This window comes from Pelodiscus sinensis, chromosome 1, assembly GCF_049634645.1.
Source record: "Pelodiscus sinensis isolate JC-2024 chromosome 1, ASM4963464v1, whole genome shotgun sequence".
In the NCBI taxonomy this organism is placed as follows: Eukaryota; Metazoa; Chordata; order Testudines; family Trionychidae; genus Pelodiscus; species Pelodiscus sinensis.
Window position 1 is genome coordinate 131,371,894 of NC_134711.1, and position 13,156 is coordinate 131,385,049.

General features: G+C 41.0%; 1 protein-coding gene across 1 annotated transcript in view; it reads left to right on the top strand.

Annotated features, from left to right (window-relative positions):
* VWF (von Willebrand factor) overlaps positions 1–13,156 on the top strand; it is a 249,131-nt gene that overhangs the window by 125,082 nt on the left and 110,893 nt on the right. The window contains exons 28-30 of the mRNA XM_006128153.4: positions 5,991–7,348; positions 9,558–9,677; positions 10,858–11,007. Coding sequence (XP_006128215.2) covers positions 5,991–7,348; positions 9,558–9,677; positions 10,858–11,007 — 1,628 coding nt within the window. The remainder of the gene's footprint in view (positions 1–5,990; positions 7,349–9,557; positions 9,678–10,857; positions 11,008–13,156) is intronic.

Genomic DNA, 13,156 nt, shown 5'->3' on the forward strand with positions numbered 1-13,156 from the left:
ACATGAGTGTCTTTCATGGGGGAAGTGCATACTTTAGAAATGAAGTGCATAATGTGGATCCAGTTATTATATACAATTATATGATGCCTTTTTTCAAGCACAATAGAAACAGAAATTTTCAACAACACTAAGGGTATTAGGCACCCAGATTTTATTGAAATTTGATGGGAATGAGGTGTCTAACTTCATGAAGCTGCTTTGATAACCCTACCTGTTCTCCAGAAGTGATCATGTTGTTACTAAAGAATAAGATCTATTTAGCATGAGAATAAGATCTATTTATCAGAATATGGACCTACATCGATACGAGGGCAGGGGACTGGACTCGATGACCTCTTGAGGTCCCTTCCAGTCCTAGTATTCTATGATTCTATGATACTTTAAAATCCTATATAGAGTTAAGCATCTGACTGTGTGAACTGTCTAGAACTCCAAGAGTATTAGGAGTTGGAAGCTTCTGCTGTGTAACTGGAAAAGTAATTTCCCCAAGATTTACAGAAGATATTCTAGGGTCCAATCCTGTAAGTATTTGCATCCCGGGATTATGGAGTCCAGTGGTTTTCAAACATTTTATTCTCATGACCCAGTTGAAAATTTTGTTTTATACTTACAACCCAACATAATTCTATCTTTTGACTAGAATTCAGGCTAAGGATGTTAAATATCGATTAATTTACTAGTCGAGTAATCGATGGAACTTCCCACTGGAAGTCCTGCTGACTCCAAGCTCCCAGGGGCCCTTGTGCATTTCAAAGCAGAAGTGTCTGCTGACCCTGGGCTCCATGTGGCACTGCCGCTTTGAAATGCCATGTGCCGAGTCCGGGATCAGCTCAGGAGTCCCCAGCTGATCCTGGGTTCTGTGGAAATGCTGTGCAGAGCCTGGGATCAGCTTGGAACTCCCCAGATGACTCCAGGTTCTGTAGAAATGCTGCACAGAGCCTGAGGTCAGCCAGGGAGTCCCCAGCTGCCCCGTCCCCCCAGTACTGCCTCTTTGATACCCTCTCTCCCCCACCTTTGCTGCCTCTATCTGATAGAGGCAGCAATTGGGGTGGGGGAACCGACTAGTCCTTAACATCCTTAGTGCGGGCTCTGGGGTGAGGCTGGGGATGATGAGTTTGGGGTGCAGGAGGAGACTCCTACTTGGGATTCTGGGTTGGAGCAGGGGATTGGGGTATGGGGTTGGGACACGGGCTTATCTCCAGTGGCTCCCAGTCAGCAGGCATGCCTGTCCTGGCATCATGGACCACGCTGCACCCTGGGAGTAGAAGGTCCATCTCTCAGGCAGAGGCACTCAAGCAGCTCCGTGCTCTGCTCCTACCCACAAGTACCCCCCAGAACTGGTGCTTAGCGCAGGGACAGCACACGGAGCCGCATGCCTCCCTCTCCTGCCTAGGAGCCAGATCTGCTGCTGGCTGCTTCCGGGGTGCAGTGTGGTCGGTGGTGCCAGGACAGGCAGGAAGCCAGCCTTAGTCTTAGCACCCCTTAGCACCCTGCTGGTCACCTAGTTACTCAACATCAAGGTGACCCAGTGCCTGATATTCCATGTCCCAGGAGTCGGTCATGACCTGTAGTTTTAATACCACTGATGAAGTCAATGGAACATGCATGGTAGTGTAACCACTAAACAGAATCAAGGCCTTAAATTGCTTTGCCCAAAGAACTCATTATTTATGTGTCCTGTACACTAGGAAAGTGTGTAATAATGTTGGCATTCTTCAGATACCCATCTTTGGATAGATACCTCCATTAGTCAGGCGTAGTGTTGCAAATGTATCTTGTTTCCCTCCTGTAATTTGCTCACATTTCCTAGGAATGGATGTAAATCTGCAAAAACGATGGGCTCAGACTAAAACACTAGATCCAAACATCCTGACCATTTTGGAAGTTCAAACTTTGAATCTCTGGCCTGTCTCTGATAGTAACTAATTCTGTATTTTACAAGCCCCATGGAATTAGCTCTGTTATGTTGATTAATTAAGTAATGTACTTTCTTTTAACAGTAAAGTTTGCAAGCCCCGAATTCCATCAAAAGGTCAAAAATGCATTTACGTAAACCAGTCCCCTGATCTTCACAATACTTAATAATAATTTATCTTTAATGCTGATACACTGACCACCACTCACATAAGGTTTTAGAACATTATGTAAACGTACCTCACTAGGGAAACATCTTTGCACGTAGCTGTCACCTAATTTAGATGCCTACACCATCTGTACAAACAATAGAAAACATTGTACAAAACTGAATTTTATAGCAAATATCCAAAGGAAATTGGAATCCCATTCACAAAATATTACATTAGGATTAAAATAATAAATCATATGTTACAATATGCTAAATGCCAAAGGGAGTTGTGTATTCTTCAATTAAGAAGCTAAAAGCAACGTGAAAGAACACAGCTTTGGGAGAGCTGGAATTTGGATGTCGCATTTAAAGGTCTGTTTTGCTCTGAAAAATGGTGTCTTCATTCTGCATTGACTGTTCCTCATAGTGCTTTAGTTAATGAAGCAAATAAGTGTTTACTGCCCATCATTCTGGTTAGCACTGCAAAGCTGGCATGGCTCAGAGAGAAGAGGTTGCAAGCCATCCTTTTACACACATCTTTGACAGAATTGTTTACTAAGTTCCAATAAAAAACCAACGAATAGTCTAGCAGCACCTTAAAGACTAAGAAAACATGTAGAAGGCACTGTGAGCTTTCGTGGGTACAACAGTTATGCTTGTGCAGCCATGTGAAAGACAGGAAAGTTTCACAAGAACCATTTTGGGACAGGAAAACATGGCCCAAAGAAGCTGCAGATGATGATTGAGAAGGAAAAAATTCAGCTTGTCTCTCACATCCCAGGTTGGAGTTTGCAGCTTTGGACAGCTTATAAAGTATGCATTTGCTGCTGACATAATTAAGAGAATCTCAAGGTTTAATTTTTAGAGCAGATTTTCAGATTGAGAGAGTATGGATCAGATTCTGATCTCAGTCACTCTGCTGTAAATCCTGAGCAACTCCACTGAAGTTATGTTTTGTCATTGGTCTCACAGGGTATGTCTACACTGCATTCCTCTTTCGAGAGAGGAATGCAAATGCAGACGAATGAAATTGCAAATGAGGCGTGGATTTGAATTTCCCGTGCTTCATTTGCATAATTGCGTCCGGGCGCTATTTCAAAATACTCTATTTCAAAGAAAGAAACTCTATCTAGACACGGTTATTTCAAAAGAAAACCCTTCTTTTGAAATTACCCTTACTCCGTATAAAATGAGGTTTAAAGGTAATTTCAAAAGAAAGGTTTTCTTTCGAAATAACTGGGTCTAGACAGCATTTCTTTTTTCGAAATACAGTATTTTGAAATAGCGCCTGGACGCAATTATGCAAATGAAGCACAGGAAATTCAAATCCGCGCTTCATTTGCAATTTCGCTCAGCTGTATTTGCATTCCTCTCTCAAAAGAGGAATGCAGTGTAGACATACAAACAGTATACTGTACACAGTTCTCATTGCCTGGAGTTGTGAGTTAGAAGAGTGTTGTTTCGCTCTTTTAGCAGTGAGGACAAAATGCCAGCAATGTCTCTGTAGTTCTGTCTTACGTACTGTGGTAATGGGAGCTCTAGAATAACCTGAGAGAAAGAGAGATTACAGAGATATTTGAATCTAAAAAATGCTTGATTTGAGGTGCTGGTCTGTTATAAGGTTTGGCAAACCTTTAATTTTTTGCCAGACTGTTCTGTGCATTGCTACTGTGAATTATTGAAGTGGCTTTGGAGCACCTATTCAGTTGCGCCGTTCATAGGGAAGATTATTGAACATATCAGCTCAAATATATCCATTGTCTTATTAAAATCGGGGGAAAGAATTTTGAAAATACCATTACAGTGTTACTGTATCTGAAATTACAGCATTAATCAATCTGAAACCAAACCAATAACCTCAGCTGCCCAGATTCTTCAGAAAATCCTGAATTTTCTCCATCTTTTCTAGGGGTTCTTAGATTTCTGGAGGAACAAAGGCCATTTCACACATTTTCTCTCTACCCCGTGTCTGATATTGTCTTGTAAACATGTACAAATGCATTGTGTGTTATTCCACTACCCTGTGCGTGGACTCAGGAGTGCACCTTACTCTATCAGGCAGAGAGAAGAGCACAGAACAGATGCGATTGGCAGTGTAGGGGCTGCTGAAGACATGCTAAGAGAGCAAAAGTCATCTCCTGCAAGGTTGTAGAGAGAGCAGGGGAGCAGTAGATGGGAAAACTTATGGGGATGTGAGAGAGGTGAAGAGAAAGGAGTAAGAGAGAAATTGTGTGTAGGGGGTGGAGAAAGAAGGCCTAAAGAAATGGGGGTGGAAATGGGCATGTTACAGTGGAGATGAACAGAGGGAAACATTTGGAAGGAAAGAGAAATAAAGAAAGAATAAAAGTAAGGAAGGAGAGGACAGCCCCTATATTTTTTTGAGAGAGAGAGAACGGAAGAGAAAAGGGACAGAGAGAAAGAGCGAGGAAAAGAGCTGGAAGAATTTCAGTTTACGGGAAAGGGGGAAATAAGGTAAAAAAAATGAGCAAAACACACATGGCCAAAACTAAACTCAAGATATTAAGAAAAAGGCGAGAGAAATAAGAGGAATAATAAGATGGTCTAAAACACAAAAGGGGGGGCAGAGGGATCCAGTTGAATTCAATCAGTTTCATAGTGGCAAAAGGACATTATGGGTATTTCTAGACTACATGCCTCTGGTGACAGAGGCATGTAGATTAGGCTACCCGGCATAGGGAAATGAAGCGGCAATTTAAATAATCGCTGCTTCATTTAAATTTAAGTGGCTGCCGCGCTGTGCCAATCAGCTGTTTGTTGGCTCAGCATGCTAGTCTGGATGCTCCGCAGTTGACATCAAAGTCATTTGTCAACCTCCCCGGTATGCCTTGTGGGATGAGGCTTACCGGGGAGGTCGACAAATGCCTTTGATGTCGACCGCGGAGTGTCCAGACTAGTGTGCTGAGCCGACAAACAACTGATCGGCTCAGCGTGGCAGCCATTTAAATTTAAATGAAGTGGTGATTATTTAAATCGCCGCTTCATTTCCCTATGCCGGGTAGCCTAATCTACATGCCTCTGTTGCCAGAGACATGTAGTCTAGATGTACCCCAGGACTGGATGTTTTTCTATGTATGGAATTTCAATTTAAGATTTCAGGATTAAACAAACCCATGGCACGAGGTGCACTGCAGAAGGGCTTAGTGTTCACTCTTGGGGGCGGGTGGAGAAAAAAGTGCTCTTAATTCATGATGGATAACTTGAACAAACTAACTTGAGGTATAATCCTCATTAAGGCAAGCCAATATGTATTTTTCACATGAGTTAGCAGGTCAACTTTCCCTCAAGTTTCCCTTGTTTCCCTCAAAGTCCTTAACTCAACATGCCAAATTACTTGCTGCCTTGTCTTTATTAGGATTTTACCTCTAGTCAGGTCATTAAAGATAAATAACTCAACTTAGGAATAAACATTTTTTTCCTAGTGAAGACATAACCGTAGGGTGCAAACCAAATCTACTAGTTATGTTTACCATCTTTAATGCCAAGGTTACTTTGTGTCATGTGTCAAAGAATGTTCAGCTAAAAACAACTCGAGAAGATGTTTATCTAATAAACATAGTACTTTTTACATGCTTCCTGCATACCGTACATTAATGTATTTCCATTAACAATGACTCCATTATCATGTGACCAAGGATTGCTGGAGGAATAAGGAGATTTGTGCATAATTTGGTAGGTAGCACCACTGGTGGCAGATGTTTTTTCCCAGTGAAGCAACAATCATAGCGCACTGATCATGGTAGGATATGGAACTTGATAGTCCATTGATGTAGTCTAGCATGACAAATTATATGTTTGTACTAAATTGTTTGTATGCTCATTTCTATGTAAGATATAACACTTAAACCTGGGGTGATGTATTGTTATGAAAGTTCATTTTATCTCTAGCTTTTGGTGGTTCTTGCAGTTACTGTGAAGGAAAGAACTTAACATGTAGTGCCTGTGTGTCAGAAATGAGTACACAAACTCCACTTGCTACAGAGGAACCAGATCTAGACGTGGGGACACGTGTTTACTCCTGCAGCAAAATGATGGACCTGGCCTTCCTGATGGATGGTTCCAACAAGCTCTCAGAAAAGGACTTTGAAATATTAAAAGCTTTCATTATTAGCATGATGGAAAACCTCCACATCTCCCAAAAGAAAATCCGTGTGTCAGTTCTGGAATACTGCACTGGGTCCAACATCTATCTTGGGCTCAAAGATATTAAAACACAATCTCAGATGAAGAAAATTGTCCGAAACATAAAATACACTGGTGGAGAAGTTGCCTCTGCCACTGAAGTGCTTAAATATGTTGTATTCCATGTGTTTGGAAAAGCCCCAAGGACGAATGCTGCCAGAATAGCTCTGTTGCTGACAGCCAGCAAATCTCCAGGAAAAATTCAGAGCATCCTCCCTCTTCTGAAACGGAAGAAAGTCACTGTAATACCAGTAGGAATTGGACCATTTATTAGTATGGAGCAAATCAAGCTAATTGAAAGGGCATGGCCAGAAAACAAGGCCTTCATAATGAACAACGTGCAGGAGTTAATGGAAAATGGGGAAGAAATAATCAATTACCTGTGTGATCTTGTACCTGAAGAATTAACAACTACCACCCAAAAACCTATCACAACCCCACCCAGGACAGCTAAAGTGATAACACCCTATCAAGACAGGACGAAGTTCACGGGTTTAACAACACTGCCGCCACTTCAAAGAAAAGTAATTGATATAGCTTTTGTTGTTGAAGGGTCTGAAAAAGTAGGACAGGAGAATTTTAATATTATCAAGGAGTTCATTGCAAAAGTTATCAGAGAAATGGACATTGGAGAAGAAGCCATTCATATTACTATTATACAGTACTCCTACACGGTCACTGTTGAGTACTCCTTCACTGAAACTCAGTCAAAGCAAGACATTATTGAGAAGGTCAGGAAGATACAGTACCAAGGAGGGAATGCCACCAACACTGGAAATGCCCTCAGCTATGTGTCTGAACACACATTTACCACAGACAATGGGGGCAGGAGACAAGTGCCACACTTAGTCTACATGGTAACTGCAAACCCTGCCACTGATGTCATCTCACGTGTTGAGAGTGACATAAATGTGATCCCTATAGCTATTACCCCCAACGCAAACCTTCAAGAGCTCGAGAAGATCAGTGAACGGCACATCCCAGTAATCATAGAGGGTTATAATGAACTTATTCAAGAAGCGCCTGACTTAGTGTTGAAAACCTGCTGCTCAGAGAAATCCACAGTGGCCCCAGTCATTAGAGGTAACTTTGGATATATTTATATGTATTTTCTTTTTCTCTTTCTCATCAGGATTTCTCTTTAGTCAGGGAAGGATTCTGTTTTGCATGTTGCTTTCCATTCAGTTTGTGATCCTCTATAATTGTCAAATCCTATTCAGCAGTACCACCATTTAGTAAGTTGTTCTCCATTTTTAGTTGTGTATTTGATTTTTTCCCTTACTAAGTAAGTAAGGTCCTTTATCCTTGTCTTTATTCAGTATCATCTTGTTGAGTTCAGACCAATGATCCAGTTGGCAAGGTCAATTCAGAATTGTAATTCTGTCCTTAAAAGTTCTTGCCACCCCACCTTGTTTGGTTTCATCCGCAAATTATGGAAGCACACTCTCCACGCTCTTATCCAGGTCATATTACATAACACTGGACTTCGGACTGACTTAGGACTGACCTCTATAGGACTGGATATGCCCTCCCAATATGACAGTGAACAGTTGTTGAATATGGTCTATCAACCAGTTGTGTAGTCATGTTATAGTAAATTCATCTCTAGACCACATTTCCACAGTTTGCTTGTGAGAATGTCATGTGGGACTGTCAAAAGCCTTACTAAAATCAAGATATATCACATCTACTGCTTCTTCCCTATCCACTGAGTCAGTAATTCTGTCAGGAAGGAAATCAGGTGGATTTGGCATGATTTGTTCTTGATAGATCCATTCTGGTTATTTCTTTAACCCTAACGGTACTGGAAATGCCTACAAATTGATTATTAGTAATTTGTTCTAGTATCTTTCCAGGTATCAAAGTTAGGCTGACAGGTCTATAATTCCTCAGGTTCTTTTTATTTCCCCTTTAAAGATAGATACTATGTTTAAAGATAGGTACTATGTTTGTCCTTCTGTAGTCCTGTGGAATCTCATCTCTCCTCCATGAGTTCTCAAAGATAGTTGATAATAGTTCTGAGACTGTTTCAATTAATACCTCAAGTAACCTGGGAGGAATGTCAACAGGCTCTGCCAACATGAATATATCTACTTATCTAAACATTGTTTAACATATTTCTTCTCCCTTGTTTGTTAATATGGTGTATCTAGTCACTGTTAACCTGTTTAGTGAAAACTGAAGCAAAATAGGCATTAAACGTTTAAGCCTTCTTAATGTCACTAGTTATTAGCTCTCCTTTCCCACCAAGTATAGGATATACACTTTCCTTCATTCTTCTCTTTCACTTAATGTATTTAAAGAACCTCTTCTGATTACCTTTTAACACCCTTGCTAATTGTAATTCAGCTTGATCCTTAGGGTGCATCTACACAGCATCCTAAACTTGAAATAAGATACTCAATTAGCGCTACACAGATTGTGTGTCTTATCTCAAATCAATTTCAAAATAGCTTATTTTGAAGTTTGGCCCATTTACACAGTGCCAAATTTCAAAATAATGCCCTATTTTGAAACTTTTGTGAATCATGGAAATGTAGGGCTGGAAGAGGCTTGAAGAGATCATCTACTTCATCCCCTCACTGAGGCAGGATGAAATTTACCTACCCTCATAGGTGATCTGTGGTTAAAATCCCCCAGTAATAGGGATTCCACAGTCTCCCTATGTAACTTGGTTCCAGTCCTTAACAATTCTTAAGAGTTAAAGGTTTTTTCTAGTATCTAACTTTAATATACTGTGCAGGAAACTAAACCTATTTCTGCTTCTCCTACCCTTAGTGATGTTGAGAACAATTGATCACAGTTCTCTTTACAACAATCTTTTACATATTTGAAGCCTGTTATTTGTCCCCCCCTTAGCCTTTTCTTTTCTAGACAAAATATGCCCATTTTTTTTCAACCCTTCTTCATATGTCTGATATTTTAAGGCTCTTATTATTTTTGTTGCTGTCCTCTGGACTGTGTCTAGTTTGTTCACATCTCTTCTGAAGGTTTAATTCTCAAAAATGGACATATAATGTCAGCTGAGGCTTCAAAGTAAAGCAAAATTTCAAAGTTTGTTGGGTTCAGGAATGATCATGAGAAAAGCTCTGGTATTAAAATACAGCTCTCATATTAAACATACAGCCGCAGAAGTTCTGACATAGAGGAAGTTACTGCTTCTATCAGCAGAACACTGCCCTGCTGTTTTCCCATATTCCAGTTGCCTACTGCCCTTTCCCTTTTGTTTTCCTTTCCTTATTCAGCAGATGTTTGGTATCTTGAATAAGAAGCCTTTTTATATTCTTTTCAGAACTTTGCGGCAGACCAATGGATATCATGTTTCTTCTGGATGGAAGTTCTAATGTTGGAACATCAGACTTTGAGGAAATGAAAAGTTTTGTAAAAGCATTTATTGCAAGATCTAACATCAGTAAGTAAACAAGCCTTTACTCTAACACTTAGTTTTCTTTTATCCTCGTGTTGTTCATGCAAGGGCCATGACAGTTTTGACCCTGATACTTCACATATATGCCCTACTAGGAAAGTGTTTAATCTTAAAATTCCATATGGGAGAGATCCCCTGAATTTCACTCAATTCCCATTCTATTGATAGCATCAGAGGAACATACCTGTTGTCAGTTGAAATGTAGTCTGTTTCCTAGGTCAAGAGACAGAATCCAAAATACTTGGGTCTAGTGTTGGTGGGTCAGAATCCTATCCATCCTGGGTGATGGTGTCCCAGGGGAGGGAGGGGGAGGGACGATAATATCTTGTTTCAAGAGAGACCATGAAATCTGAAACTACAACAGAGAGGCCACCCTTGGCCCTGATGGAAGAGCACCTAGTTGTCTGATTGTTCAGAATTTCCTATTTAAACCCAAAAGAGACATAGAAAGTTTTCTACACAATGGAGCTCTTCCTGGCTGCTGCATTGGACCCTGCCTTGTCTGACTTCTGAAGCTGTCTTCTTTGCCATGCTTCTGGATTCCTGCTTTCCTGGCCTGTTTCTGCTCCCTGCCTTCTTTCTGATCCTTGACCAAGATCTCCAGCTCTGGCTTGAGCCCTTGGCCTAACTCCTGACTCTGACTTCAAAAACTGGATGTGGCCACTTATGTCCCAATACCAACAGTAAGATTCCACTCCATGCTTAGATGCCTGGATCTGTTGCTTCAGAAAAAGTCTTCTTTTGGTATGAACATCTTGGCTTAATACCACCAGTCTCTCTAACCTCCCAATGAAGCATGGCAAAGGAGAGAATGGGATCCAAACTACAACCCCCATAAAGCAATGTGCTGTTAGGGAAATGCAGTTCAAAAAAATGTTGAACTGATTCAAACAAAACATTCCAGGTTTGTTCAGCAAAACAAAATATTCCTATGTGGGTCAACTTATTTCATTTACATTTTTCTGAATGAAAAAATTGACATTTTTAGCAAAACTGAGAATTTTTTCTTGTTGAAAATATTGTGGAAACTGCATTTTCTTTGAGAAGATCCTTCTGATGGAAAATTCCCAACCAGCTCTACTTCTTAGAAAATGTGACTCAGATTATTTTTAAATTGTTGAGATGCCGGACTATCTTATTTATATAATTTGTCTTCTGTCTTCAGTTTCAGGCAATACCTTGACTCATGTGTCAGTTCTCCAATATGGAAGGTCACACACCTTAGAAATTTCATGGAACATGCCACAAGACAGTGAAAATCTTCTAAATAGGGTGAACTTAATTCAGCAAAGAGGACAAGGTCCCAGCAAACTAGGTAAGTAAATCTCTGTGTATGAGTACATAATTTTAAACGTGGGTTGGTCTTAAACATTGTCTTGGACATTAGTGATACAAGATGGGTGAGGTAATATCTGTAACTGGACCAACTTCTGACCTGAAGAAGAGCTCTGTGTAAGCTCAAAAGCTTGTGTCTCACCAATGGAAGTTGGTCCAATAAAAGATATTACCTCACCCAGCTTGTCTTTCTACTATCCTGGGACTGACACAGCTACAACAACATTGCATACTATCTTGGACAGCTGGTTCTGTGCTAGTGCGGTGCACTAGGAATACATTCTTTCATAATTCATTCAAGTTATATGTTGATTTATCGGCAAAGAGTTTTAGATTACTCTAAAACATGTTTGTCTGAGTTGCTAAGGTCAGAGTGTACCACACTTTACATCCAAAAGGAGAAGACTATTTTCTTTACTGCTTTGACTGGTTTTCAATATTCATGTGTTATGTATCTCTCTGGCAAGTCATCATCAATTCATCAGCTTAAGTCACTTTCACAAAACTGTACCCCAGAAACAAATCTCTGTTAGTCCTAATATTCCTGGGTAACCCAAATTCCTCTGTGACCCTGGGAAGACTGCATGTAATCTTTCCAGTTGTAGGTTCAACAAAAGCAAATTACATTGCAATGCATCAGGTCTTTTACCAAATACTCTGAGAATTTCATTCTTCTGGACTGGAACCACATTTTGTCTGGCAGCCATCTCGCATCAGGGTCCTATAAGAGCAGAGAAGTGTACAGATTTTAGGGTCTTTGGCCTACTTCTTCCTGTAAAGAGTTATTGCTATGGAAAAGTGAGAAATAAAACCTGACCTCCGTAGTTCGCAGGAGGATTGGCTATGATTGCTTTCTCAGCCTGGAGAAATAAAAATACCAGATGGCTGATGAGACTTCTACAAGCTCTTTGTGGGAGAAATTGTTACATTCAGATAGATACGTTTCATGAAGTCTCCTATGTAACCTGTAGTAAACTACAGAGGCTAGCGGGATAAGCAGCAAAAACATGGCTCTGTGCTGGTGAGAGGAAATGGAGAAGGAGATGGATTACACAGTTGCCAGTGATTTGTTTATTTCTCACTGGAAAGGTACATACCACAACGAGGGAGGTGGTCTGAGACCCTGAATGGAATAGAAGTAGCTCCTCCCAAGCAAGCAAAATCAGTTACTGTGGTCTTGATCCTGCATTCCAGAACATGTAATAGGCATTTCTAAGTCAGATGGGTGGATCAGATGGCCCAATGCTCCTAAAAATGCATGAGCACTCAGCTGTTTCCAGAAACCTGAACACTGGCAGACCTGCAGACTGTCTAAAAGATTTGGGGGCTCCAATTTGGGTGTTAAAATCTATAAGGTGGCTTTGAGAAATGTCACCCTTCATTCATCCTGGGCATGGTCAGGAGTTTAACACATCAGCCAGCATTGTCACTCCAGTGCAAGTATTGCTCTTTCTCATTTGTATAGTCTCTCCCATCACTCAAAATGGGATCCTGTGCAATCAGTATGCTGGCCTGTTACAATATGTGGGGCTATTCATGAGAGGGACAGCTGCCAGCTTAATCCCTATGGTAGCATGCTCTTTGTTTAGGATCATGCATGGTCCCAGGTAGCTTGTTTGCAGATGCTCAGGATGGGAGCTACAGGCATGATTGCATTTTACACACAGCTAGCTGTACCAAAGCATCAAAGCTGGGGTATGTCTAAGGTTGACAGGGCCACACTTGCCAAGGTCCCAGCATATTTGAAGCAAGGGTTCCAAAACCTCATACGGTGGATGCAGTTTTATTCAAAGGGGCAGCTTTGCCACATCCTCTCTTTACATTCACAGTAGGATTTCCTCTTCTCAGAATGTGTGGGGAGAATAAGAGTGTGTGTGGGGTAAGAGGGGATGGCACAGGGGGGTCAGAACCAGGAGGGAAGGACAGAGATTGGAATTGGAGGTCAGGAGTAGAAAGGTAAGAGGAGACAGGCAGGAACAATGGCAGGAGCCAAGGATAAGCAACAGAAGAAAGGTGTGTGGAGGAGCAAACCAGGAAGAGTTGGAATGGAATATAAAAGCAGTAGGGGAACTGGGGCTATGTCTAGACTGTAGGCTTCTTTCGGAAGGAACTTTTCTGGAAGAGATCTT